Source organism: Castor canadensis, chromosome 12 (genome assembly GCF_047511655.1).
Source record: "Castor canadensis chromosome 12, mCasCan1.hap1v2, whole genome shotgun sequence".
NCBI classification, from domain to species: Eukaryota; Metazoa; Chordata; class Mammalia; order Rodentia; family Castoridae; genus Castor; species Castor canadensis.
In genome coordinates this window covers 85,013,278-85,037,512 of record NC_133397.1, presented here as the reverse complement: position 1 = coordinate 85,037,512, position 24,235 = coordinate 85,013,278, and the positions used below count along the sequence as shown (strand labels likewise).

The following is a 24,235-nucleotide window of genomic DNA, read 5'->3' as shown; positions in this document are numbered from 1 at the left end:
CCATTGGAGATGATTTTAACAAAGAAACAAAAACTTAATCCTAGAGGAGCTTCTATAGAACCAGATTTCAGAAGTGCATATATAGTATGCCAGTATGTTCTGTTTTTCTATCAATATAATCAGTAGACATTTGTGAAGCACATATTACATGCCTCATATTTCGCTTAATGCTGGCAATACCAGCAATATATATAATCTTTCCTCCTATTTCACTGAAAAATTAAAATCCTAGATAGGAACTTCCTCACATTTCTCCACTTCTTATCTAAATTGTTACTTGTTTTTTATTTTTTCACTCTTGTCTCAAGAGGACAGTGTACACTCTTTATCTGGGTATCCTCATGTTATCTCAGCTTTCTCCATTAGTTAACATTAACTCATGTCTTAGGACTCATTTCTGTACTGTAGGGCTTCCTTACCTGCAAAGTCCTTAGGATGTTCTTGAATCCTCTGACACTATAAAGTTTTGTGTGTATAGATTGAATATCCCTTATCTAGAATATTTAAGACCAGAAGTATTTCAGATTTTGGATTTTTGGAGAGTTTGGAATCATGCATGTTGGCAATAATGGCGCCCATAGGTTTCAGTTCTTACTGCACCCTTAAGCTTCTGTTTTCCTGGGTCACAGTTCTGCCTCAAGTCTAGCTTGAATCCTCCTTCTGCCCCAACCTCCAATCAGCATGAACCATGAACCCTCCTTCTGCCCCAACCTCCAATCAGCATGAACCATAAGATCCTAACGAGTCAGATCATGCTGAGTCCCACTGAGGGATATTTAAGCCCCTTCCCCTCTCTCCCTCTCTCTCTTGGCTCTCTCTGCTCTCTCCCTCTCCCACCCGGCAATAAAGAATCTCTTGGCCAGATCACTCCTTTCCACATGCTCATTTTGGGGCCTATATTTCCTTACAATGCATATACATAATGAGGTATTTTTGGGAGCCAAGTCTAAACATGAAATTTATTTGTGTTTTATGTAAACCTTACACATATACCCTTAAGGTAATTTTATCCAATGTTTTTGGTGCTTCCCTGTTTTGACTGTGGCCCCTCACATGAGTTCAACTGTGGAATTTTCCACTTGTAGCATCACATTGGTGCTCAGACATTTTGTATTTTGGATCAGTTCAGGTTTTAGATATTCACATTAGGGATACTCAACCTGCATTTGCAATTTCCTGAGCAGAGGACCTGCAACTTCTGTTTGATTCTAAAAGGGGTTCTTGATTAGAAGAAAATTAGCAAAACAATTTTCTTCCAACTTTTATTATACCTCTTCTCACAATCATGAGAAATTTACATTTTTGATTTGATTTTCTTTAATCCTTATTCATTCATTAGTCCTCTTCAAGACCAGGCCTACCACTGAAACTGCTTTGTTTAAACAATCAAAATTCATTATTTTGAAAATGTTTTCTTGAGTAAATAAGTTTACTCAATAAAATATTTACTGAGTAAATATTTACTTTGTGGTGGGAATTTTTTAGGCATAAAGATATCATAGTGACCAGACAAGAGCCTAGATGTCTTTGAATTTATAGTAGGAAGAGACAGACAATAAACAGTGAACAAATATATATTTCCAAGTAGTGATAAGTACAAATAGCTTAACTAGAGAGTGACTTGAAGGTTTGTGACTTGGTTGTTTGTGACTTGGAGGTAGAGCACCTGTGTGGCAAACATGAAGCCCTGAGTTCAAACCGCAGCCCCACTTAAAAATGATAAAGAGACTGACTGAGAGAAAAACTACTTTAGTAGAATTCAGTGAAGGCCTCTGACATTTGAGCCAAAAATGAGGATGAGAAGGAGTGAACCAACAAAAAGCTGAGGAGAGAATGTTCCTGATGGGAAAACAAGGGCAAGAGGCTATGAAGTTAAATGAGAATGGAGCATGTCTTAGTCCATTTGGGCTCTGTAACAACATACTGTATGCTGGTAGCTTGTAAACAACAGAAATTTAAGTCTCACAGTTCTGGTAATTAGGAAGTCCAAAATCATGGTGTCAGAAGATTCCAGACCTGACAAAAGCCTATTTCCTGGTTCATAGACACTTTCAGATTGTTTCCTTATAGGTTAGAAGGGTAAAGGAAGTCTGGGGCCTATTCTGTAATAGCAATTAATCATGACCTAGGCACCTTCCTTGGTGCATTCATTCTTTTTTTTGCACTGGAAATTGAACCCAGGGCCTTAAGTATGTTAAGTACACCATCTGCCACTGAGCTACATCCTCATTCCCTATACCTTTTAATATGACCTGTTTGGAGGTTAGGATTTCAACATGAATTTGGGGGACACACAAATATCAGATCATAGCAACACATTAGAGTAACAAAAAGAAAACCAGTAAAGTTGGTTACGGAACAAAAAAGTACCAGATTTTTTTAAATGAAAGCAGGGACCAAATCATGTAGGACCCTAAAACGTTTAGATTTTATTCTGATTGCAGTGGGAAGCCACTGGAGTGTTGTTGAGCACTATCCCATGATTTTTAAAGTGATTTGATTAGTTGTAGGGAGCAATGAAAGAAGCAGGAAGACCAATAGGAAACTTGCAGTAACTAGAGGATGGTGACTTGGCCTCGGGAGGTGGTAATGACACTCTGGAGCTGGAACTAATAGGGCTTTGCTGATAGAGTAGATGAGAGTCAGGGAAATTGAGGAATCAAAGATGACTCCTCACTTTTTGATCTTGGGGATATGCAAAATATGGTGATATTTTACTTGGAGAAAACCTGGAAAGAACATCATGGAGATGGGGCTGAGAGCAGGGTTTTAGATGAGGGATTTAAAAGGTTTGTTTTAGACTTAAAGTTGCTATGGCTGTGGACATCCAATAAAAGCAATATAATGTGTTAAGTGCTCCAATAGGGGTATGCTCATAGTTTTCTTTTGGAGAATGAAGAGTAGATCCTAAATCTTTTTGGGTGGAGATAGAGCCATAAATACGTCTTGTAGCTGTTTTTTCTGTGTTCCCTTAGCATACCTGTGCATTACTCTGACAGTAATCATGCTATGCTGTAATTTCTGATTTATTTGTTCTAGACTTCCCTAGACTAATTGAGAGTTGAACTTGTAAGGTTTTGTTTTCCATTTTTATCCCCCTATGCTAACATTATTGGTTCTTATTCTAACTATTTATAAATTTGATTAGCGAATGTCACTTTTACAATCTTGATAGCATGAACTAAAACAGTTGTAAGTATGGATAGAAAAAATATATTTGAAATTGATTTTAGTGAAAAGATCAGTAAAATTTGATGGCTGATAAGTTGAGTCAGTGAGAAGAATTAGTAATAATAGCAGTAGAAAATAATTATAGATAGATACAGTGTTTATCATGTGCCAGGCACTATTTTAAGTCTTTACATATATTAACTCATTTAATCCTTACACAGTTGTATGAGATAGGCACAATTATCGTCATCCCTAGTTAACAGATGAGGAAGCCATATCCAGAGAAGTAGCATGTCCAAGGTTGTGCAACTAAGAACAGAAGAACTAGAATTATGAACAGTTAGGCAGTCTGATACCAAAATGCATGCTAATTGCTGCTCCATGTTACTTTCCAACTGAGAATGAAAGTTTCACTTGCGTCTGATCTATACAGAAACAACAAATCTAGTTCTAATGGATATTGATAGAGATCACCGAAAAGTAGAAGATGCTCAGGTGGCTTAAGTTTTAAGAACTGACAGGCCCAGCATGGGAATTTCAGACACTCTCATCTCTCCTACACCAGCACTATTGCCTAGAAAGCTAGTGGAGAGGAGGTAGCAGCTCCAGCATGGTTGCTTACAATTGCCATGTGGATTTGTGACCTCTTCCTGTTTTTAATCCCTAGACTAGCTGAGTATCTAATTTTGGAGACTCTCCCCTTCATTATTCAGTTTACTAAAGAGAAGGAAAAGTTCAGTTTTGTCCACTTTGGCTTACTGCTTTGTTATCAATCTCAACAAATTTTTATTGACACCTTCCTGTAACATAAAGAACTCAAGGTTAGTGAAGACACAGAGAATTTTCAGACATTGCTTGTTCTTAAGATTCTAATAACTTCATGAGGAAAACATTCCCCAAAAAATGAATAGCTACATAAATTGCTCTATCACTGATATATGTGGAAGTCTCAATGATGAAGTGATCATTATAATGTAGAAGACAAAGAGGACCTCCTGAAGAATATGGAATTCAAGTTGACCCTTAAAAGTACCTAGTTAAATGGAGAAAAGTGCTTCAAAGTGTATGTATTAAGAACGTGTAGAGTAGTTTGTCTTTAATAGAGGGGTTCCTGGAGGTGTCAAATAGGAGATAAGTTTGGGGAAGTGAGAAGGGAACACATTATGAAGAACTCTGAGTGGCGGGAGATTTAGACTTTAATTAAGTACATCCTTATAATTCAGTTGTGGTGCTAGCTGACCAGGATTGCAGGGCAACTTTTTAGAAATATAGAATCTCAGGTCTGCTGTGAATAGGAATCTGCATTTGAACAAGATTCCCATGTGATTCATATGTTTGCTAAAATTTAAAAACTGCTGAAGTGAGAGATCATTTTATTCTGTTATCCTAAATCAAATGTTTATAATTAGGAACACACTTTTCAACAGAAACTATGTAAGAAATGATAATTAGGATTTTGATGTAGTCCATAAAGGCCTTAATGATCCGTTACTTCAAATAGTCTGTGAGAATTTATGCTGATATTCTAGGTGGGGCAGTAACTGTTGAACAGAAAAGCAGATTTGTATCTCATTTAGGGAAAGGAAAAAGGTGAATAAATTGTCAGCCTTCTTAAGTGCCAGTTACACATGGCTAGTCAATGGGGAAATCCTGATTCCATAATTTCCAGAGGGAGAGTTTTGAAAATAGCAGCTGTGTTGAAAGGAAATATCTAGGAAACTTGTAGCAAATTCTTGCTTTATTAACATAATGGTTACCTTGATCAGGCTAAGAAAAAAATTACTTCCCCAAATTCTATAATGTCTTAGGTTGTTAAGTGAAGAAGTGCAATGTGGAATAGTATGTATAGTACACTAGCCTGAAAACCTGAAACATTTATTTTGTGGTTGTGCAAGTGTATCTGTATAAGAACTTCCTAGAAATTGAATTATTTGGACAGAAACTACATGTGTATTTTAATGTTAACAGATTTTGCATCGTTTTCTCCATATATACTTTATCAATTTATACTACCACCACTATTGTATCAGAGTGCTAAGTTATATGTCCAACTTACTGATGTTTGCCAAGGTGATGGTTGAAAAGGGTACCACAGTATTGCTTTAATTTGTATTACTCTGTCTACATTCTTTCTTTTTTTTTTGGTAGCACTGGGGTTTGAACTCAGGTTCTCATGCTTGCTAGGCAGGCGTGCTCTTACTACTTGAGCCACTCTACCGGTCCTTTTTCTGTGATGGGTTTTTTTGAGATTGGGACTCATGAACTATTTCCCCAGTGCTGTCTTCAAACCATTTTCCTCCTGAATTTTGCCTCCTGAGTAAGTAGGATTACAGGCATGAGCCACCAGCGGCCAACTCTGTCCATAGCCTTTACCAGGTTTTCAATTAGATTGTTTATTTTCCCATTTTTACTTAAAGGAATTGTTTATATTTTAGAGAAATTAGCCCCTTGTGAGAGGGGTGGAAATTTTTTTGTTAATGTATAATAGTAGCTAATGGCTAACATTGGACAACACAGGCATAGTGAGTAGACTGCTTAGTTTGCTATTGACTCTTATTTACTTAGGACAGTGATGGATAGGGCATGTCTTCTTTGAAAAAGATCCTCAATATAGTTTTATATTTGAAAAACACAGATAAAATTTTATAAAATAATTTAAGAAAATAAAGGTTGATAAAATCTTCTTGATTGCTGGGAAATAGTTTAAAACATTTCCTAAGAATATTGTTAATTTTCAAAATTTATTGGTTATTGTGAAAAGTCACAAAGCTGTTTTAAATGGAATGCCTCTGTGTTATTTCTCATTCTTTCTATTAGGTTACCACCAAAGAACATCATTTTGGTCTAGGGGCTCTAGTTTCTGAAGCTGAAAAATACCAGAATACTTTCCAGCAAGAACAAGAAGTGAGAAACCAAGATAGATTCATCTCTACACTGAAATTACAGGTTGCCTTTAGTTCTCATATGTGTTTCTCTAAATTAATTTGGGCTGGGGACTATTTTAAAACAAGAAGGTAGAAAGTAAGTAATTGCTAGTTCAGAACTTGCTTAACTTTAATGGGTTTTTCAAATATTATCTTGACCATTTTCATACACATAGATTCAAAGTCAGTGGGTGAAAATTTTGTACCTGGTGTATCAGGTGCTTTCAAGTACATGATTTTACTTAGTCCTTCCCAATCTTGTAAAATAATGATTTCCATTGACAGACATGAGAGCTAAAATTTCAGGAGGTTAAATAATTATGACATCTGACTAATAAATGACAGCTAGGATTTCTCTGAACTCCCAAGGTAGTGGAGATTTTAACCTTGTCCTCTGAACTCTTAAGTTCAGTGTTGTTTCTGTTCTTCTGGTACCTGACATATGGTACAGATATTAATAAAGGCTATTAAAAGGAATTTCTGGGAAGATATAGTAGACTTACCTTTTCCTATTCCTCCCCCTAAATACAGCTCAAAAAGCTGAACATTAGTTATTTAAAAAATTCTAAGAATACCTTTTGAAAGGTGGATAAAAGAAGAAAGATTGGTCAGGGTCCTCAAGACGCAAAGAATGATCTGTTAGTGAGTTCTTATATTTTTTTTTCCATATTTTCTAGCGTGCTAGAATAACTGGCAATTGGAAATGATGGCCAAAAAAAAAAAAGCCAGACTTCCCTAGACTTACAAGGCAGATGACTTTTGGACAATAACTTCTCACTGCAAACACCACAAAAACAAAACAAAACAGAACCTATGGCCCCATTACTGGCAGCATATGCCAAGTAGAGAGCCTAGACTGTGACTTTCACCAGGCTGTAGCAAGGAGCTTTAGTTGTGCCTTCCTCTGGCCTCATTTCCCTACCAGATCAATATCAGAGAAGGCTGAGTGGGAAACCAGGACTTACATTCCCACCAGGTAATAAGGAGGCAGCCAGCCCCATGGTATCCCCAGGGACCACATATGGAGCCAAGACTTCTGCTTCCACCCTGTAGTAAGAAGTGCCCCCTTCTCCTTCTTGTTTGGGTAGTGTCAGATGAGACCTAATGCAGAATCAGGACTTTTATTAGTTCCCAGCAGTAATGAGACCACACATCCACAGTATCAGTGGAGGACACATAGGGAGTAGTAATGAAGCACCTCTGTTCCTCCCAGGTTTGGTGGTAATAGCAGAGGCATAGTGAATAACCTGCTCTTCCACCACTGCCTCCCAGTAACAAGGGGCCCAACCTCATCAGGTGTGAATGACGACCAAGTACAGAAACTGGAGTTCCACTCCACCAACCAATAATGAAGTATTGTCCCCCTTTTCTTTTGGGAGCAGGATCGTAGGATGCCTTCTAAAATATAACATCCAGCATGCTATAATACCGGGTCTTCATAAAAAAGTCCACTCATCATCACAAGAATCAAGATTATCTAAGAAAAGACAATCAAGAAAAAACACTGACATGCAACATGTTACAATTGTCTAACAAAGATTTTTAAAGCAGTCATCTTATAAATGCTTCAACAAGCAATTATGAACCCACTTGAAGCAAATTAAAAAGAATGTTTCAGCTGAGAAAAGTTATAAAGAAAAGTCATGTGGAAATTTTGGAAAAAAAGATATAACTGGCACATACAAAAATCTTCACACAAATGTTTACAGCAGCTTTGTAATTGCCAAACCAATCAAGATGTCTTTTAGTAGGTAAATAAGCAAATTGTGATACATCCACGCAATGGAATAGTATTTGACGATAAAAAATGAAATATTGGAAGTATATTGTGAAGTGAAAGTCTGAACAGGCTATAAAGCCATATGATTCCATTTATATAACATTCTGAAGACAGAACTATAGAGACTGGAAAAAAAAAAACGGTGGTTCTGGGTATTGGGGGGGGTAGTACACAGGGGTTTTTATGTCAGTGAAATTATATTGTATGATATGACAATGGTAGATATATGTCATTCTGTATTTGTCAAAACTCACAAAATGTACAACTAGTGTAAACCATGTATCCTAGTTAATAATGTATCAATACTGATTCAACAATTTTAACAGATGTCCCACACCAGTATAAGATATAACTAATAGGAGAAACTGGAGTTGGGGGAGAGTATGTGGGGACTCTCTGTATTTCCTGATCTGTTTTTCTGTAAACCTAAAACTTCTCTTCAGGAAAATCTATTACAAAAATACGTGGGAGAAAATATTTCCAAGGCATACATCTGATCAGGGCTTAGTGTCTAGAATATGTGAAGAACTACAACTCAACCAAAACAAAACAGTACAATTAAAAAAGAGGCAAAGGGAGTGGGTGCAGTGGCTTGCACCTGTAATTTCAGCTACTTGGGAGGTAGAGATCAGGAGGATCATGCTACAAGATTGGGTGGATCAAGATTTGAAGCCAGCCCAGGCAAAAGATTAGTGAGACACCATTACAACCAAAATAAGCCAGACATGGTGGCCCATAGCAGTGGTCCCAGCTATACAGGAGTAGGTAGGATGATCTCTGTTTGAGGGTAGCTCCTGTTAAAAATGTGAGACTCTATCTGAAAAATAACAAACAGCAAAAAAGAGTTGGGGTATGGCTTAAGTGGTAGAGTGCCTGCCTTGCAAGTGCAAGGCCCTGAGTTCAAACCCCAGTACTTAAGCAAAAGACTTAAGTAGGCATTTCTCTATTACATGAAAAGATGCTCAACATCATCATCTGTTAAGGAAGTGCAAGTCAAAGCTCATGATGAAGTACCGCTTCATATCTATTAGAATAACAGAAATGACAAGTGTTGGTGAGGAAACTGGTGAACAGGAGCACTTTTGTATTGCTGATGGGTATGGAATATGGTGCAGCCATAGCTAGAAATAGTTCAGTGGTTCCTCAAATTGTTAAACGTAGAATAACCACATGATCCAGCTATTCTACTCCTAGACAGAGACTCAAATAGATACTTACAGATGCTCAAAAGAACATTATTCACATACCAAAAGTTAGAAACAACTCAAATGTCTATCAACAAATGAATAAACAAAATATAGCTGGGTGCTGTGGCAACACATGTGTACTACCAGCTACTCAGAAGACTGAGGCAGAAGGATTACCTGAGCCCAGAGTACAAGGCTAGTCTGGGCAACGTAGCAAGACCCCATCTCAAAAAACCAAGATGTGATATTTATGTTCAAAAGAATTTTTTTTTTTTTTTGGTGGCACTGGGGTTTAAACTCAGGCATCATGCTTGCTAGGCACTCTTACTACCTAAGCCACTCCATCCTAAAGGAATATTTTGGAGCCTTAAATAGGAATCAAATTCTAGTTAGGCATAGTGGTGTGTGCTTATAGTTCCAGCTTCTCAGGAATCAGTGATTGGGAGGGTCATGGTTCAAGGCCAGCCTTGGCAAAAAGTTAGTGAGACCTCCCTCTCAACAAACAAGCTGTATGTGGTGGTACACTTTTGTAATCTCATCTACTCAGGAGGTGTAGATAGGAGTACTATTGTTCAAGACCTGCCCTGGGAAAAAAGCACTGAGACTCTTTCCAAAAAATAACTAAAGCAAAAAAGGGCTGGGAGCATGGTTTAAATGGTAGAGTTCCTGCCTAGCAACATAAGGAGCTGAGTTCAGTTCCCAGTACTGCCAAAAAATATGCTATAACATGGATGAACTTTGAAAACATTATCCTAAGTACAGTAAACCAGACATATAAGGACAACTGTTGCTTGATTCCACTTATACCTAGAATAGGCACATTCATGGAGATAGATTTATTGTTTAAATATGTAAAGAGGTTTTTGGATATGATGAAAATTCTGAAAATGGTTAATGGTAATGGTTGTGCAACATTGTGAATATATGCCACTGAATTGTATGCTTAAAATGGTTGAAATGGTAAATTTTATGTATATTATACCACAATAAGGATGTTTTAAAATATAGCAACTGAAATTAAAAATTCAGTCTTCTCAAATAACAGAATGGAGAGCAATGGCACAGTGAATGTAAGAATAGAAAAAAATAGAAACTACCTGATCTGAACAACACAGGGGAAAATAGATTGGAGAAATACGAATAGAACCTTAGAATCAGGTGGAAGTATCACAAAAGCTCTAATGTTTGGAGTATCAGAAGGAGAGGGAAGGGTGAGCTGAAAACATGTTAAAAGAGGCAATAGCTGAAAATTCCCCTAATTAGTCACCAAAGACACAAAATGCATTATAGAATTAGGTAAGTGAACAAAGAAATTCACGTGCAGACTCTTCATAACCAAACTCTGAAAATTAAAGACAAAAAAATGCCTGTTTATGAAAGAACACCAGTTCAAAAGATGGTAGATTTTTACAATTTGGAACCATGAAGGTTAGAAGAAAGTGGTACAATATCTTTTAAATACTAGAAAAAAAGAACTGTCAACTCATTATTCTACATCCAGCAAAAATATCCTTGAAGAATGGAGGGAAAACCAAGACTAAGACATTCTCACATGAGACAAAATCAAGAATTTGTTTCTAGTAGAACTACCAAAATAATAGCTAAAGGAATTTCTCTAACCAGAAAGGAAATGAAGGACTATTGGAAAAAGAGGAAAAAAGAAGAAACATTAGGTACAATATAGAGAGCAAAAATCAGGTAAATGGAATAGAATTTTCTTTATTTTTAAATTTACATTTAGTTTTAAAAATTGTATTTGACTGTTTGAGTGTGGTTCTTAAAGCATGTAGAATAAATATTTAAAATAACTATCTTATTCATAAAGGGGACATAAAGGGAGGTAAGGTTTCTATATGATGTAATTCCTTGAACGACCACTAAAAAAACACAAAACACTAGAGGACCTTGGGCTTGGCAAGAAACTCCTAGTTATGACACCAAAAGCATGATTCATAAGAGAAAAAATTGATAACTTGGACATCATCAAAATTTAATCTGTTTTGTGAAAATAGTAGCAAAGTTTATTAAGAAAAGTAAAATTTTTCTAGAAAGGCACTTTTAGAAGTGATGTAGCTTATCTCAGAAAGAGATGTCAAGAAAGACTGAAGTCCATTTTTACATTTAATTCTTTCTAGGTGAGGTCCTAGAATAGCCAATGTTAGAATTTTGAAAAGCAGTTTAGCAGTTGTCAGAACATTGTCCTTATTTAATTCCATACAGCATTTTAGAATAATAATTACAATTGACAGCCTTATATCAGCACTATCAAGCTCTCCTTGTTGCAATTAGGAACACCTGGACACAAACCTGGAAAAGGCTAGCATTACCATTTTAATTTGGAGGACATCAGCTTGATAAAGTCATTTCCTAATTTGTATTTTAGAAGACATGTTCTTGGGGCACATAAATGCATTTAGCATACAAAGGAGATAGCAACAATTAGCATCATAGACACACACAGATGTTATATGTACATACTACTTCAATTATTCAGTAAAATTTAGAATCCTTGAGATAATAGGTGTAAAACATTGACAAAAATCAAAACTTTATGCCTGCATATTCCTTTGACTTACAAAGTCCTATGGACAATGACTGAGGAGACAAACCATGTAGGAAACATTCCTACAGAAATAAAAATCAAAACTTTAGATCTCTTACAAGTTTAGGGGGACAGTGTTGGTGATCCCAAATAGACTGATTTCCTAATGTACGAACACATCTTATGTATATAGTAATGCTCATTTAGTTAGGACTCAGTTCTCTAAGTAGTCTGCTGACAAAATCAGCAGAAAACATAACTATCATGATAAAACACAATGTCTTTGTCCTTTAAGTCATTTTCAAAATTTAATCTTTTGCTCTGTGAAAGACCATTACATGTGAAAAGATAAGCTACAAACTGCCTGTGCTAAATGACTCATTTATATGAAGAACTCAGAATTCATCAGTGAGAAGCAAATCATTCAATTAGAAAGTGTGCAAAGGACATACGATCTTTCACAGAAGACTGTATGGCTGACACATAAGCTCATAAAAAAGATGTACAACTTCTCTAAACATCAGGGAAATGCAAACTAAGACCAGGATGCAACAACGATACAGCCATAAGAATTGCTAAAATAAAAAGCAGTGACAGTAATAAATGCTGGCAAAGATTAGGAGAAATTGGGCTGCTCATCCATTACTGATGAGGATGTGAAATGGTACAGACACTCTGCAAAGTAGTTTGCCAATTTTTTTAGGTGGAAATGGGATTTGAACTCAGGGCTTCGTATTTGCAAAGTAAATGTTCTACTGCTTGAGCTACACCTCTAGTCCATTTTGGTGTAGTTATTTTTGGAGGTGGGGTCTCATGAACTATTTGACCTTTTATGCACTCAAAACCTATACACAGTTGTTAAAGGAGTTTTATTTGTCACAGCCCCAAACTGGAAGCAACCAAAGTTTACTTTAAAAAAAATTTATTATTGTTGTGCTGGGTGGAGGTACATTTTTTTCATTACTTTTTTCAGTAAATGGTTGATTTGTGTTAATCCATACCATAGCATATGACTCAGATATTAATAGGAACAAAGTATTGATCTACATAAAAACTTGGATGGAACTCAGGAGCATTGTGCTGAGTGAAAAAAAAAATCTCAAGATGACATCCTAACATTCTCAAAAAGAGGATATAACTATAAAGGGGTAGAAGAGGGTAATCATTGTGGTGATGGGATGGTTTTGTATCTTGAACAGTCATCACTTGTGAGAAAACAAAATAGAACAACTTGAACATATTGTGTCAATTGAACATATTGTATCAATTTTAAGTCTCTGGGTTTCATATTTAAGATACAACTATTGGGGAAAACTAGGGAAGGACACAGGAGACATCTACTTTCACAACTTTCCTGTGAATCTTTAGTTGTTTAAAAATAAGTTTGGTTGTTTCTGCCTTTTGTTGTTTTTTTTTGAGGTGAAGCCTCACTATGCTGTTTGTGCTGGTGTTGAACTCCTAGGCTTAAGCTATCTTCCTACCTCAGCCTCCTGAGTAGTTGGGACAGGTGCATGCTGCTATACCCATCTTTAAAAATAAATCAGATGAGGCAGTGGTGGGGAATTGAACTCTTGCTGGGCAGATGCTCTACCACTGGAGCCACACTCCCAGCACTTTTTGCATTTTTTTTTATTTTTCAGGCAGGATCTTGTATTTTTGTCTGGAGGCGGCCTTAGACAGCATTCCTGCTGCCTATGAGGAAAAGGCAAAAAGGAAGTATTAAATAACTCATGGCCATTAGGGTAAGAACAAACCAACTTTGCAAAAGAGGAATGTATTTTCCTAAAATTGAGGCCTAAATGAACTTTTACCCCAAGATCTTCCTAAAGAGGATTTGGTGACATACAATGTGTAACATCAATAACCTCCCTAAAATGTGTTTTAAAATTAGTTTAGTGAGATTGTTTCTTATAGTATGTCTACAGCTTAGGTATATATATATATATATCGGTAGGGAGTTAGGCTGGTCAGGTGAATAGAACTAGGACCACAAATGGCATTTTTTCATCATATTTGGAATGTGATCAGGCACCATAAGGTTATAGGAATGACTTCAAATTTGTATTTTCAAAGAATTTTTTTTATCAGTATACGGGATTGGGCCAAAAGAGTAGCAGGTATTTCTGAAATTCAGGCTCGTGTGATAAAAGGAAATAGTGTGTTCATAGGTTCCCTTTTTGTGTCTTAAACATTCTTCATTTTTTTTGTTTCCTGGTTTTGATACTTTATATACTTTGCCTCTAAAGCTCTTAAATTAATGTACCTTCAAAATGCCAAAGGAAGGATTGGCTTAAAATACTGACACATGCTTCTTAGTGTATATTTTAAAATATGGCATTGTAGCACATTTAGTTAAAAATAATTCATGACCTATAAAGGATATTCTCTATATACTGACAAATTATAAACTTTATGTTTGTAAAGTAAACGGTCCTATTTGACGTTTTAGAAGAATGTTCCTGAAAGACTTAGACTATTCTTCTGGTTTGTTTTTGAGAGGTTTTTTTTTTTTTTTTTTTAACCTCTTCTACAGTTTACCAACACAGTTACACAGTAGGTGCTCAATAAATAATAGTTAAATACATGAGGGAAAAATACTGTGAGAAAGTATTTGTGCCACTACTTTAGCTCATAGATATTTGTTGTTGCACTTAAGATACTGTATTTCCTTAAACATAGATTCTGAGGACAGGTACTTAACCTGTGTTTACACCTTTGGAATTTAATATGGCTCCTGATAGTTGTTCAATGGATCTAATGTATTTTTTTTTCTTTAAAGGCATTTGGATACCTTCGTGATAAAACAGGCCCTTTTCTTCATCTGTTGATGGTTTGATAGTGGGTTGGGAAGGAAAGCTGTGATCCTCCACATTAGTCAGCAGATACTTGATTGATTTGGTATTTAGCTTAGTCAAGTAAGTTACTACATCCAAAAGGATTTTTCTAAAGAGTTAACATATTTTGATAACAGTAACTAGAAATTTAATTCTATAGAATTTTAATGATATTATTTATTTAAATGAATTTCAGGACTTTGGTTTCATTTCTGAAGATATAAATATATGACTGCTTTTTTGAATAGTTTGGTTAAAAAACAATGGTACTCAAAAAAATTTTTTTCCCCTGGTGTTATGGGAATTGAAACCAAGGCCCCTCACTTTCCAAGTACTCTATACTTCACCCATACCCCCAGCCCTTTTGTTTTGAATTTTGTGTTTGAGAAAAGGATTTCCCTAACTTTGCCCAGTCTGGTCTCAAACTCATGATCCTCCTGCCTCCTCCTCCCAAGTAACTGAGAATACAGGTGTGCACCACTAGCCCAACTTTATGTTTTCTGTCTGCCCGTGTCTCTCTCTCTCTCAAACTAGAATTTTGAGCTATAAATTTTTTAAATTTTTGAGCCGGGGATGTGACTCAATGGGAGAATGCTTGCCTAGCATGCATGAGGCCCTGGGTTCAATCCCCAGCACCACAATAAATAAGTAAACATTTGTGAATACTCAAGATTTTTTTCTCAAATAGGTAATCACATATGATGTGAATACAAGATACAAAATCCACATGGTACAAAAATATCAGGGAAGAAAATCTCCCTTCTGATTCCAGTCACCAAGTTGTTCTCCTCAGAGCGGAGATAAGGAAATCTTTTAATGTGATTTTCTAATTATAACAGATTGAAGATCTCAAACAGACAAATCATGGCTTGGAAGAATATGTTAAGAAACTCTTGGATAGTAAGGAGGTGGTAAGCAGTCAAGTAGATGATTTAACCACCCACAATGAGCAACTTTGTAAAGAATTGATTAAAATTGGCCAACTAGCGGAGCAACTAGAAAAAGAGAAAAATTTTGTTGTGGATACCGCTGACAAGGAACTTGAAGAAGCAAAGGTACTAGATTTAGCACTGATTAGGATTTTAGTTCTGCTTTATACATGTAATTAAATGCAGTAGAAAAGTAACATTCTCATATCATTTGTAGGCTTTTTAGATTTGACATACTAAGGTCTATACTAAGAGATTAAATTATACTATTTCTCATGTTTTATTTCTTTAAAGATTTTTATGCCAGGAGTTTTCTAAGTAACATGTATTATTGTAAGAACTTAAAAGCATAAAGAATGTTCTGTAAAAAGAGTCCTGCTCTCTTTCTGCAGATATTTGCAAACATATTTATTTCCATTTGTTTATTTTCATGCACACAATTTATTCCACACTGGATTTTTTTTTTTTTTGTGGTACTGTTTTGAACTTGGCATCAAACTAACTAAGCAGGCACTCTACCACTTATAAGCTATGCCCCTAGCCCTTTTTACTTGAATTAACAATTCAAAGCTATACATAGCTTATCCAAACTGTAAGTTATATTCCAAACAATAGAACCCCTTAATAGTTCATAAACTTAACTATGGCTGCCAGAGAAATCTTAGAAGAGATTAAAGAAAAATTGGAGCTAGGTGTAGCTCAGTGGTGGAATGCTTGCCTAGTATGTGTGAGGCTCTGGGTTTGGTCCCCAGCACTGCAGGGAAAAAAAAAAAAAAGAGTGATGATTCTTAGTTTAGGATAATGAGGGGGAAGTTAATGAATTTAAAAATACACTCACTGAATTTATATGCCAACTTTTAGCAAAGAACTTGCACAAAAACTTAGTCACTGCTCTTTTGTAACATACAATGTACACGTAGTCTAAATATGACTGTAGTTAGTTATACTATAAGACTAGGTATGTTCAGTGTTATAAAATTGATACAAAACTATTTTGTACATTAGATTGAACTAAGCTATTAAAATTGTTCAGAGGAGAATGCAGTCTCTCTAAATGGACAGTTTGGAAAAACTTCTTTTATTCCAGTAATTTTTTAATATTAACATTTTGGTCCAATGTGTGGGGAGAAATTTGGTAAAATATAATCTATTAACATTTTATGTAAAACACTGAATAATTTAAAGAAACTGCAGATTTCCATCCTTGATTCTTTTACCAGCAAAGGTAGGTTACCTTTTCCTTAAAATATTCAATGTCTTCCTGTTTTATTTTCAAATAGCTTTCTTTTTTGGATGTTTTTTCAAATTAAATCAGTTTCAGCATCTTTAATGTAAATGACAGAAATTGTTTCTCATTTTTCAGATTGAACGCATTTGCCAGCAAAATAACATAACAGTATTGGAAGATACAATAAAAAGGCTTAGATCAGTAAGTGCATTTTTCATAAATATATATTAAGTAATCATTTTTATTTGGTAAGTTACAAAAAAGAATTACATACATGTTTCCATGTTTGGGCTCTCATATGAACCTTTTGTGAATAATAAATTTTTTTTTTTCTAAAATCACCTGCTGTTAGGGCCATAGGGATGGTCTCGTCTGTAAGAAGAATGCTTTTCTTGTTCCATTTCATCACTACTTCATCTTCTAGAGGAAGAGAATCACTTTTGATTTGCTGCACAAATGGCTTTAGCTGTTACTTGAATTAAAATGATGGCTTTGGGGGGATGCAGAAAGGAAAGGATACTGAGGGGTGAAGAGGATGGAAATCTGCTGCATGTATACATACAAAGAGAGCATAATGAAACCCACCAAATGGGTTTTGTTTTTTTTTAAAGAGAGGGCGTGGGAATGGGAATATATGAGGAGATGAACTTGTTCAAGTTATACTATGTGAATGTATGGAATTATCACAATGAAATCCCCTTGTATTACTAATATATGATAAGTCAAAAATAAATAAAATGGCTCTGAAGAATTTAACTCTCAAAATATAACGTGCATTTGTCTATACATTAAATTTTATTGCCCTTGCTAATGTTTTAAGGCTATAAATGTCTAATGTATATGTTTTATTTATCTAACATTACAAAATGAAAACTCTTCTTTTTCAACATTTTTATTTTATCATTAAAAATGCCTAAAGCAAGAATGATGGAGGGTGTGAATTTAACTATGATATATTATAAGAACTTTGGTAAATATCACAATGTATCCCAGTACAATAATAATTTTAAAAAAATTTTAAAAATACCTAAAACATTGCAAGTATGTCTGTAAAGTATTTGTAAAATAAGTGTAAAAAAGTCTTAAATGTTTCTAAATATATTAAACTGAAGTTCACAGAAAATGCACTTGGAAGTATGGAATATCTTGTTTGTTGAACAATTATCAACAAAACTTAGATGCTATAACACATGCTTTAATAGTGCCATATTAGTTTTTCTAAAGCAAATTAATTTCATTTCCAAGACTTGTATTAGGTCTGTGGATATTTCTGGAATCTGATGTATTTTTACCATTTTTTCCTTCAAAATGATCAAGTGGATTTAGGGGCACTTTTATTTATTTACTTATTTTAGATTTTTTATTATTCATATGTGTGTACAATGCTTTGGTCATTTCTCCCCCCTGCCCCCACCCCTCCCTTACCACCCACCCTGCTCCCTCCCTCTCCCCCCCACCCCCTCGATACCCAGCAGAAACTATTTTGCCCTTACCTCTAGTTTTGTTGAAGAGAGAGTATAAGCAATAATAGGAAGGAACAAGGGTTTTTACTAGTTGAGATAAGGATAGCTATACAGGGAGTTGACTCGCATTAATTTCCTGTGCGTGCATGTTACCTTCTAGGTTAATTCTTCTTGATCTAACCTTTTCTCTAGTTCCTGGTCCCCTTCTCCTATTGGCCTCAGTTGCTTTTAAGGTATCTGCTTTTAGTTTCTCTGCGTTAAGGGCAACAAATGCTAGCTAATTTTTTAGATGTCTTACCTATCCTCATATTTCCCTGTGTGCTCTCGCTTTATCATGTGCTCAAAGTCCAATCCCCTTGTTGTGTTTGCCCTTATCTAATGTCCGCATATGAAGGAGAACATATGATTTTTGGTCTTCTGGGCCTGGCTAACCTCGCTCAGAATGATGTTCTTCAGTTCCATCCATTTACCAGCAAATGATAACATTTCATTCTTCTTCATGGCTGCATAAAATTCCATTGTGTATAGATACCACATTTTCTTAATCCATTCGTCAGTGCTGGGGCATCTTGGCTGTTTCCATAACTTGGCTATTGTGAATAGTGCCGCAATAAACATGGGTGTGCAGGTGCCTCTGGAGTAACCTGTGTCACAGTCTTTTGGGTATATCCCCAAGAGTGGTATTGCTGGATCAAATGGTAGATCAATGTCTAGCTTTTTAAGTAGCCTCCAAATTTTTTTCCAGAGTGGTTGTACTAGTTTACATTCTCACCAACAGTTTAGGGGAGCTTTTAATAAAAAAATATATAGCACATCTAGAAATATTGAAAAAGAAAACCATTAATTGCTTTTTAAAAACTATTAATGAACCATTTTTAAGTGTTCTGTTTTTAAAATGCCATAGTTAACATTTTTAAAGATTTTATTTGTTTTCATTTAGAAAAGGATGTTTAGCTTGAAATAATACCTATTTTTTTCTCCTTGAAGATAATTTTAAAGACTGAAAAAGCACAAAATAAATCTCCTTCTAGACTCGATTCCTTTGTCAAGACTTTAGAAGCAGACAGAGATTACTATAAAAGTGAAGCTCAAAATTTGAGAAAAATGATCAGAAGTAGATCTAAAAGTCCAAGACGCCCATCTCCATCTTCCCGGGTAGGTTTGATAAATATTTTAGAGTTTGTTGCTTAAGCACTGAATTTCATTTTTTGATTTACCTGATCTGGATATAATTTGTTTTGATTTGGAGTGAATTGCTCTATCAAAGAGGTTGGGAAACAGGTTCCTTCAATAGCATAGTGGACAAAATTATTGGTTTTCTATTTGCAGTGTAAGTTGTGGGTAGGAGATAATCAGACAAATTTGGAACAGTTTGGGATGAAGCTGTTATAAAACAGGTGGGATTTTGTTACTTATTCTTTATTATTTCCTTTCACTATGTTGTCATATTTATGTAAGTAGAGATCGTGTACTGCCATCTCTAGCAGCTTTTCATTAGTACCATATGTCAAAGAGGAATTTCAGATTTCTTGCATAATAATTGTAGGGTGCAAACTGTGATGTAGAGCTTTTGAAGACAACAAGAGATCGTGAAGAACTTAAATGCATGCTGGAAAAGTATGAGCGTCATTTGGCAGAAATTCAGGGTAATGTCAAGGTTCTTACATCTGAGAGAGACAAGACCTTTCTTCTTTATGAACAGGTAAACTTATTTTTAAGTAAACAAATTATTTAATTAATGGCTTTCACTTCCTAGAGTATTTAATTCTTCTATAAGTTCTATTAGAGTGCTTAAACCTACAAATCAAATTAATCTAACATTTGGGAATTACATATGTTCTTAAGATATTCTTTTTCCTTCTTTCCTTTCTTTCTGGCACTAGTGTTTGAACTCAGGGCCTCATGTTTGTTCGGCAGGCACTCTACCTCTTGAGCCACACCTCTAGTCACCCCCCAATCCCAAGTTTCTGTGGTACTAGGGATTGAGCCCAAGGTCTTGAATTTGCTAGGCAAGTGCTCTACCTTTTGAGGCACACCCACAGCCCTTTTCTTTTTGTATTTTGTTTCTGTGATGGGGTCTTGTTAACTTTGCCCTTGTTGGCCTCAAACTCATGATTTTCCTATCTCTTATCTCCTAAGTATATGGGATTACAGGAGTGTGCTGCCGTGTCTGGCTGAGATATTTTTTTTTCATTGTGGTGCTGGGGGTCAAATTCATGGCCTCATGCATTCCAGGCAAGTACTCTACCACTGAGCTACATCCACAAGCCTGTTCTTAAGATGCTTGTAATGAAAGGTAATACATTTACAATATAGTAAGTGCATGAGTACACATTACACACATGTGTATAAATAGAATATCCATGTTATTTCCATAGCCTGTAAAATATTATATACATGCATAAATTAGTCTGATTTTTGGAATAAGAAATGAAGGCAGGGATGAGATGTGTGCACTAGTAATTCTAGCTACTCAGGACACAGAGATCAGGAAGACTGTAGTTCAAGACCAGCCTGGGCAAAAAGTCAGACCCCTATCTCAACAAACAAGCCAAGCATGGTGGGGCACATCTATAATCTCAGCTATGTGGGAGGCATATGTTGGAGGATTGTAGTCTGAGACAAGCCTCAGGCAAAGCATGAAACCCTATCTGAAAAACATCTAAAGCAAAAAAGGGCTGAGGTATAGCTCAAGTGGTAGAGAACCTGCCTAGCAAGCACTGGGCCCTAGATTCAAACCCCAGCACTACCAAATAAAGGAGGATGGGCCTGAGAGTATAGCTCAGAGGTAGAATGCTTGCCTAGCATGTGTTAGGCCTCAGGTTTGGTCCATAGCACCTTAAAAACTAGAAGGAAAAGAAAAAGGAAACAAGTATTAAATGATAGGTTGTGATAAGTTTGAAGTAAAAAGATCAGGATTTGGAGCCTAAAACACTTATCACATCACTTTTGAAACTGCCATATAATCTGCTGAATTTTAGAGATTAAAATCACTTTGTAGTTTATCTCTACTTTCTAGCTTAAAATTATATGACTTTTATTAATCATACAGCTTGTTTATCCAATAAATATTTAATCAACATAATCTGTTTTTAAAATGTCAAAAAATTTAAAGAAATTAACATCTTCCCTCTGTATGGCTCTAGGTTTACTACTCTGTAAGTGATGTAAAAATGGTAAGAAGGAGACCCTGTTTTCTATAAATGTGTAATGTAGTGGGGTTTTTATTACTATAAAATAAGTAGTCTAGAATATATAAGGAGAAAAAAAAGAATTGGGTGTTTTTAGTTATGGTGATCAAGGAAACCTTTGTGGAGTTTGAGCTGCTAAAATCCAGAAAGGGGCAAGGAGGAACATCCAGATTGAAGGAATGGTACAAGGCAAAGAATAAAGGTAGGAAAATCAGCAGATAAATTGACAAGCTTTGAACTAGACTGTATGTGTCACTGGAGCATGGGGCAGCGAAGCCTAGAAAGGGAGATTGAACTAGAGCAGGAATCTATACTTTTTCTATAAAGGCCCAGGTAATGAATATCTTCAGCTTTTCAGATTGCAATAGGGAGAAAGTAGCCATAGACAATATATGAATGAATAAGTTTTGACTATTATAATAAAACTTCCTGAACACTGAAGCTTGAATATCATATTATTTTTACTGTTTGAAAATGTTCTTTTGATTTTTTTCCAGTCATTTAAAAATATAAAAAATATTCTTGGTTTATAATGAAGTCAGGAAGCAGGCTGTAAGCCTTATATAACTAGTTGACTTCTAGACTTTAATAGTAGGGGCTGTTCAGAGGACCTAAGGTAGGGTTTTATAATTTTTAAAGCATTGGAAAATTTATTGAAGGCAAGAAAAATGTGACCAAAGAGGCAGTTTTACAGTTTTACCCTAGTATCAATTTTTAATTATCTCCTATGTGATTTTTCCATATTAGGTAACAATTTTTCCTTCAGGAGAGTTAGAGGAGGGAGAGACCGTGGGTTCCTTAGAAGGGTTACAGTAGTCCATGCATGAGGCATTGTGGGACTATGCAAGGGTGCTATCAGTGAAAACAAAGACCTGAAGGAAGACTTGACAAGATTTGACTTTAGGAAGGAGGGAGAAATGGAAATGGCTGAAATTCTGTCTTGAATGACTGAGAGAATTGTGGTAATAAGAGGAAAAATAGGAAAGTCATTTGTAGTTGGAGAGAGTTTCAAACTGCTGGAGTAAGATGATGGTAATAACTGCTATTAGGCAGTAAGAGAGAACTCATTATGGAGTGAGGCCAGAAGCAGGTGCTGAGTGTTTATCTTTAGAAGTCATCAGCTTAGAGGCAAGCTTTGAGCCCTCAGAGTTAATGAACTCTCTAAATGAGAAAGCATAGATGTAGCAGAGAATCAAGGTGTAATATTCGAAGGCAGAGAGATTTTTGAAAGAGATGAAGACAGATTGAGGGTACAATGATTTTATAAGCCCAAAGGAGGGGAGAATCCTAAGAAGAAGGGTGTTGAAAATAGCATCAGATGTTGTGAAAGTATTAAGAAAAGCAGTAACTGAGAAAAGGCCAATAGATTTGGTGAGCTTTTTAGTTGAAATTCTGCAGAGTGGTGGTGGTGGAGGGGATCTAGGTCACACTGGGGTAAGAGAGTAGATGAAAGGAATTATTGATAATGTATACAGATGGCATTTTAAAAAACTGTGTCACAGAAAGAAGAGTCATAGCTTGGTAAATGATGCAGCAGGATTAAATGACAGGTTTTTAATTTAAGGGGTCTGTACATGGTTGAAGGCAAGCTGGGGGTCTTGGGGAACTATTCAAGGAGAGAAGAAATAGTTATCATTGAGTTGGGGAGATTTTAGAAGACACTAAAAGATGTGGTCTGGGGTTCTTGTGAAGACTTAGTTACGGATACCTCTGAAATTCAGAGACTACCTGAATAGATAAGTGTTCAAAATCAAGAGGAAGAAAAGAGAATTACATAGCAAGGTAGAATTTGGAATCATCTGTGGATGCACAAAGGATTTGAGCATTTGTAGAGATGACGTTGGGCTGTCAGGACTGGTATACCTTTCTGGCAGGGTAAAAGTAGCCAGGACATGGAAGCAGCATAAACACTTAAACAGGATAAACACAATGGTAATGTTCATTAAACCAGTATTCTGAATTGTGTTGAATTCAAATTTATACCTCTAAATAGATAAATGGAGTATACCAAATATTTCTTAGCAGAACATTCTCTGTTGCAATGACTTCTTTCAAATTAATTTTAAGTTTTTGGTAAAACTATTATAAAGCAAATTTCCATTTAAATATTTTCGTTTAGCAGGATGTGGGAGCACAACACCTGAATTCCTAGCACTTGACAGACTGAGGCAGGAGGATCATGAGTTTGAGGCCAGTGTGGGCTACATAGTGAGACCCCATCTCAAAAAGCTTCATTTGCATTTATTTGTAAAAACTCATTTAAAACCAAAATTTGAAACATTTCCTTGCTGCATGCATATTACTACAGGTTTGCATTTTAACTGGCTAGATAAGATAGCTTTATTTATGTGTAGTTGAACACTTGTTTTGAAAAATTCTATGTCTTTAAATTATAGGCACAGGAAGAAATTGCCCGACTTCGGCGGGAAATGATGAAAACCTGTAAGTCTCCTAAATCAACAACAGCGCATGCTATTCTTCGGCGGGTGGAAACTGAAAGAGATGTTGCCTTCACGGATTTACGAAGAATGACCACAGAGCGAGATAGTCTGAGGGAAAGGCTAAAGGTGTGAAAGAATTTTATCTGTCTGAAACATGTGAAAGTCAAATCCAGTAACACTGAAAGCACTGTTTTGTTTCTGTTTTTTAAACAGATTGCTCAAGAGACAGCATTCAATGAGAAGGCTCACTTGGAACAAAGGATAGAAGAGCTGGAGTGTACAGTTCATAATGTAAAAAAATCACTTTGACTATAAGTTCACTATGGCTTTCCCTCTTCCCTTTTTCCTCTGTTCATAGAAGTTTATTATTTTTCTCTCTCTTTTTTTTTTTTTGGAGGGAATTGAATCCAGAGCCTGTGGTTGCTAGACAGGCACTTAATCCCTTGAGCCACGCCTCGCCAGTCCTTTTTGTGTTGGTTATTTTTGAGATAGGGTCTGGCTTTTATGTCCAGGCTGGCCTGGGCATTGATCTTCCTATTTATGCT

General features: G+C 35.8%; 1 protein-coding gene across 5 annotated transcripts in view; it reads left to right on the top strand.

Moving 5' to 3' along the window:
- The window catches only part of Tsga10 (testis specific 10), a 109,966-nt gene that overhangs the window by 2,420 nt on the left and 83,311 nt on the right, over positions 1–24,235 (top strand). For 4 of the 5 annotated variants that reach the window (XM_020152274.2, XM_020152269.2, XM_074050340.1 and 1 more), the window contains exons 2-8: positions 5,989–6,117; positions 15,278–15,493; positions 16,731–16,796; positions 19,046–19,213; positions 19,605–19,760; positions 23,646–23,816; positions 23,904–23,981. In XM_020152274.2, the coding sequence (XP_020007863.1) occupies positions 19,163–19,213; positions 19,605–19,760; positions 23,646–23,816; positions 23,904–23,981 (456 nt within the window). In that variant the 5' untranslated portion in view covers positions 5,989–6,117; positions 15,278–15,493; positions 16,731–16,796; positions 19,046–19,162. The remainder of the gene's footprint in view (positions 1–5,988; positions 6,118–15,277; positions 15,494–16,730; positions 16,797–19,045; positions 19,214–19,604; positions 19,761–23,645; positions 23,817–23,903; positions 23,982–24,235) is intronic. The other variant, XM_074050339.1, reaches the window with a different exon arrangement.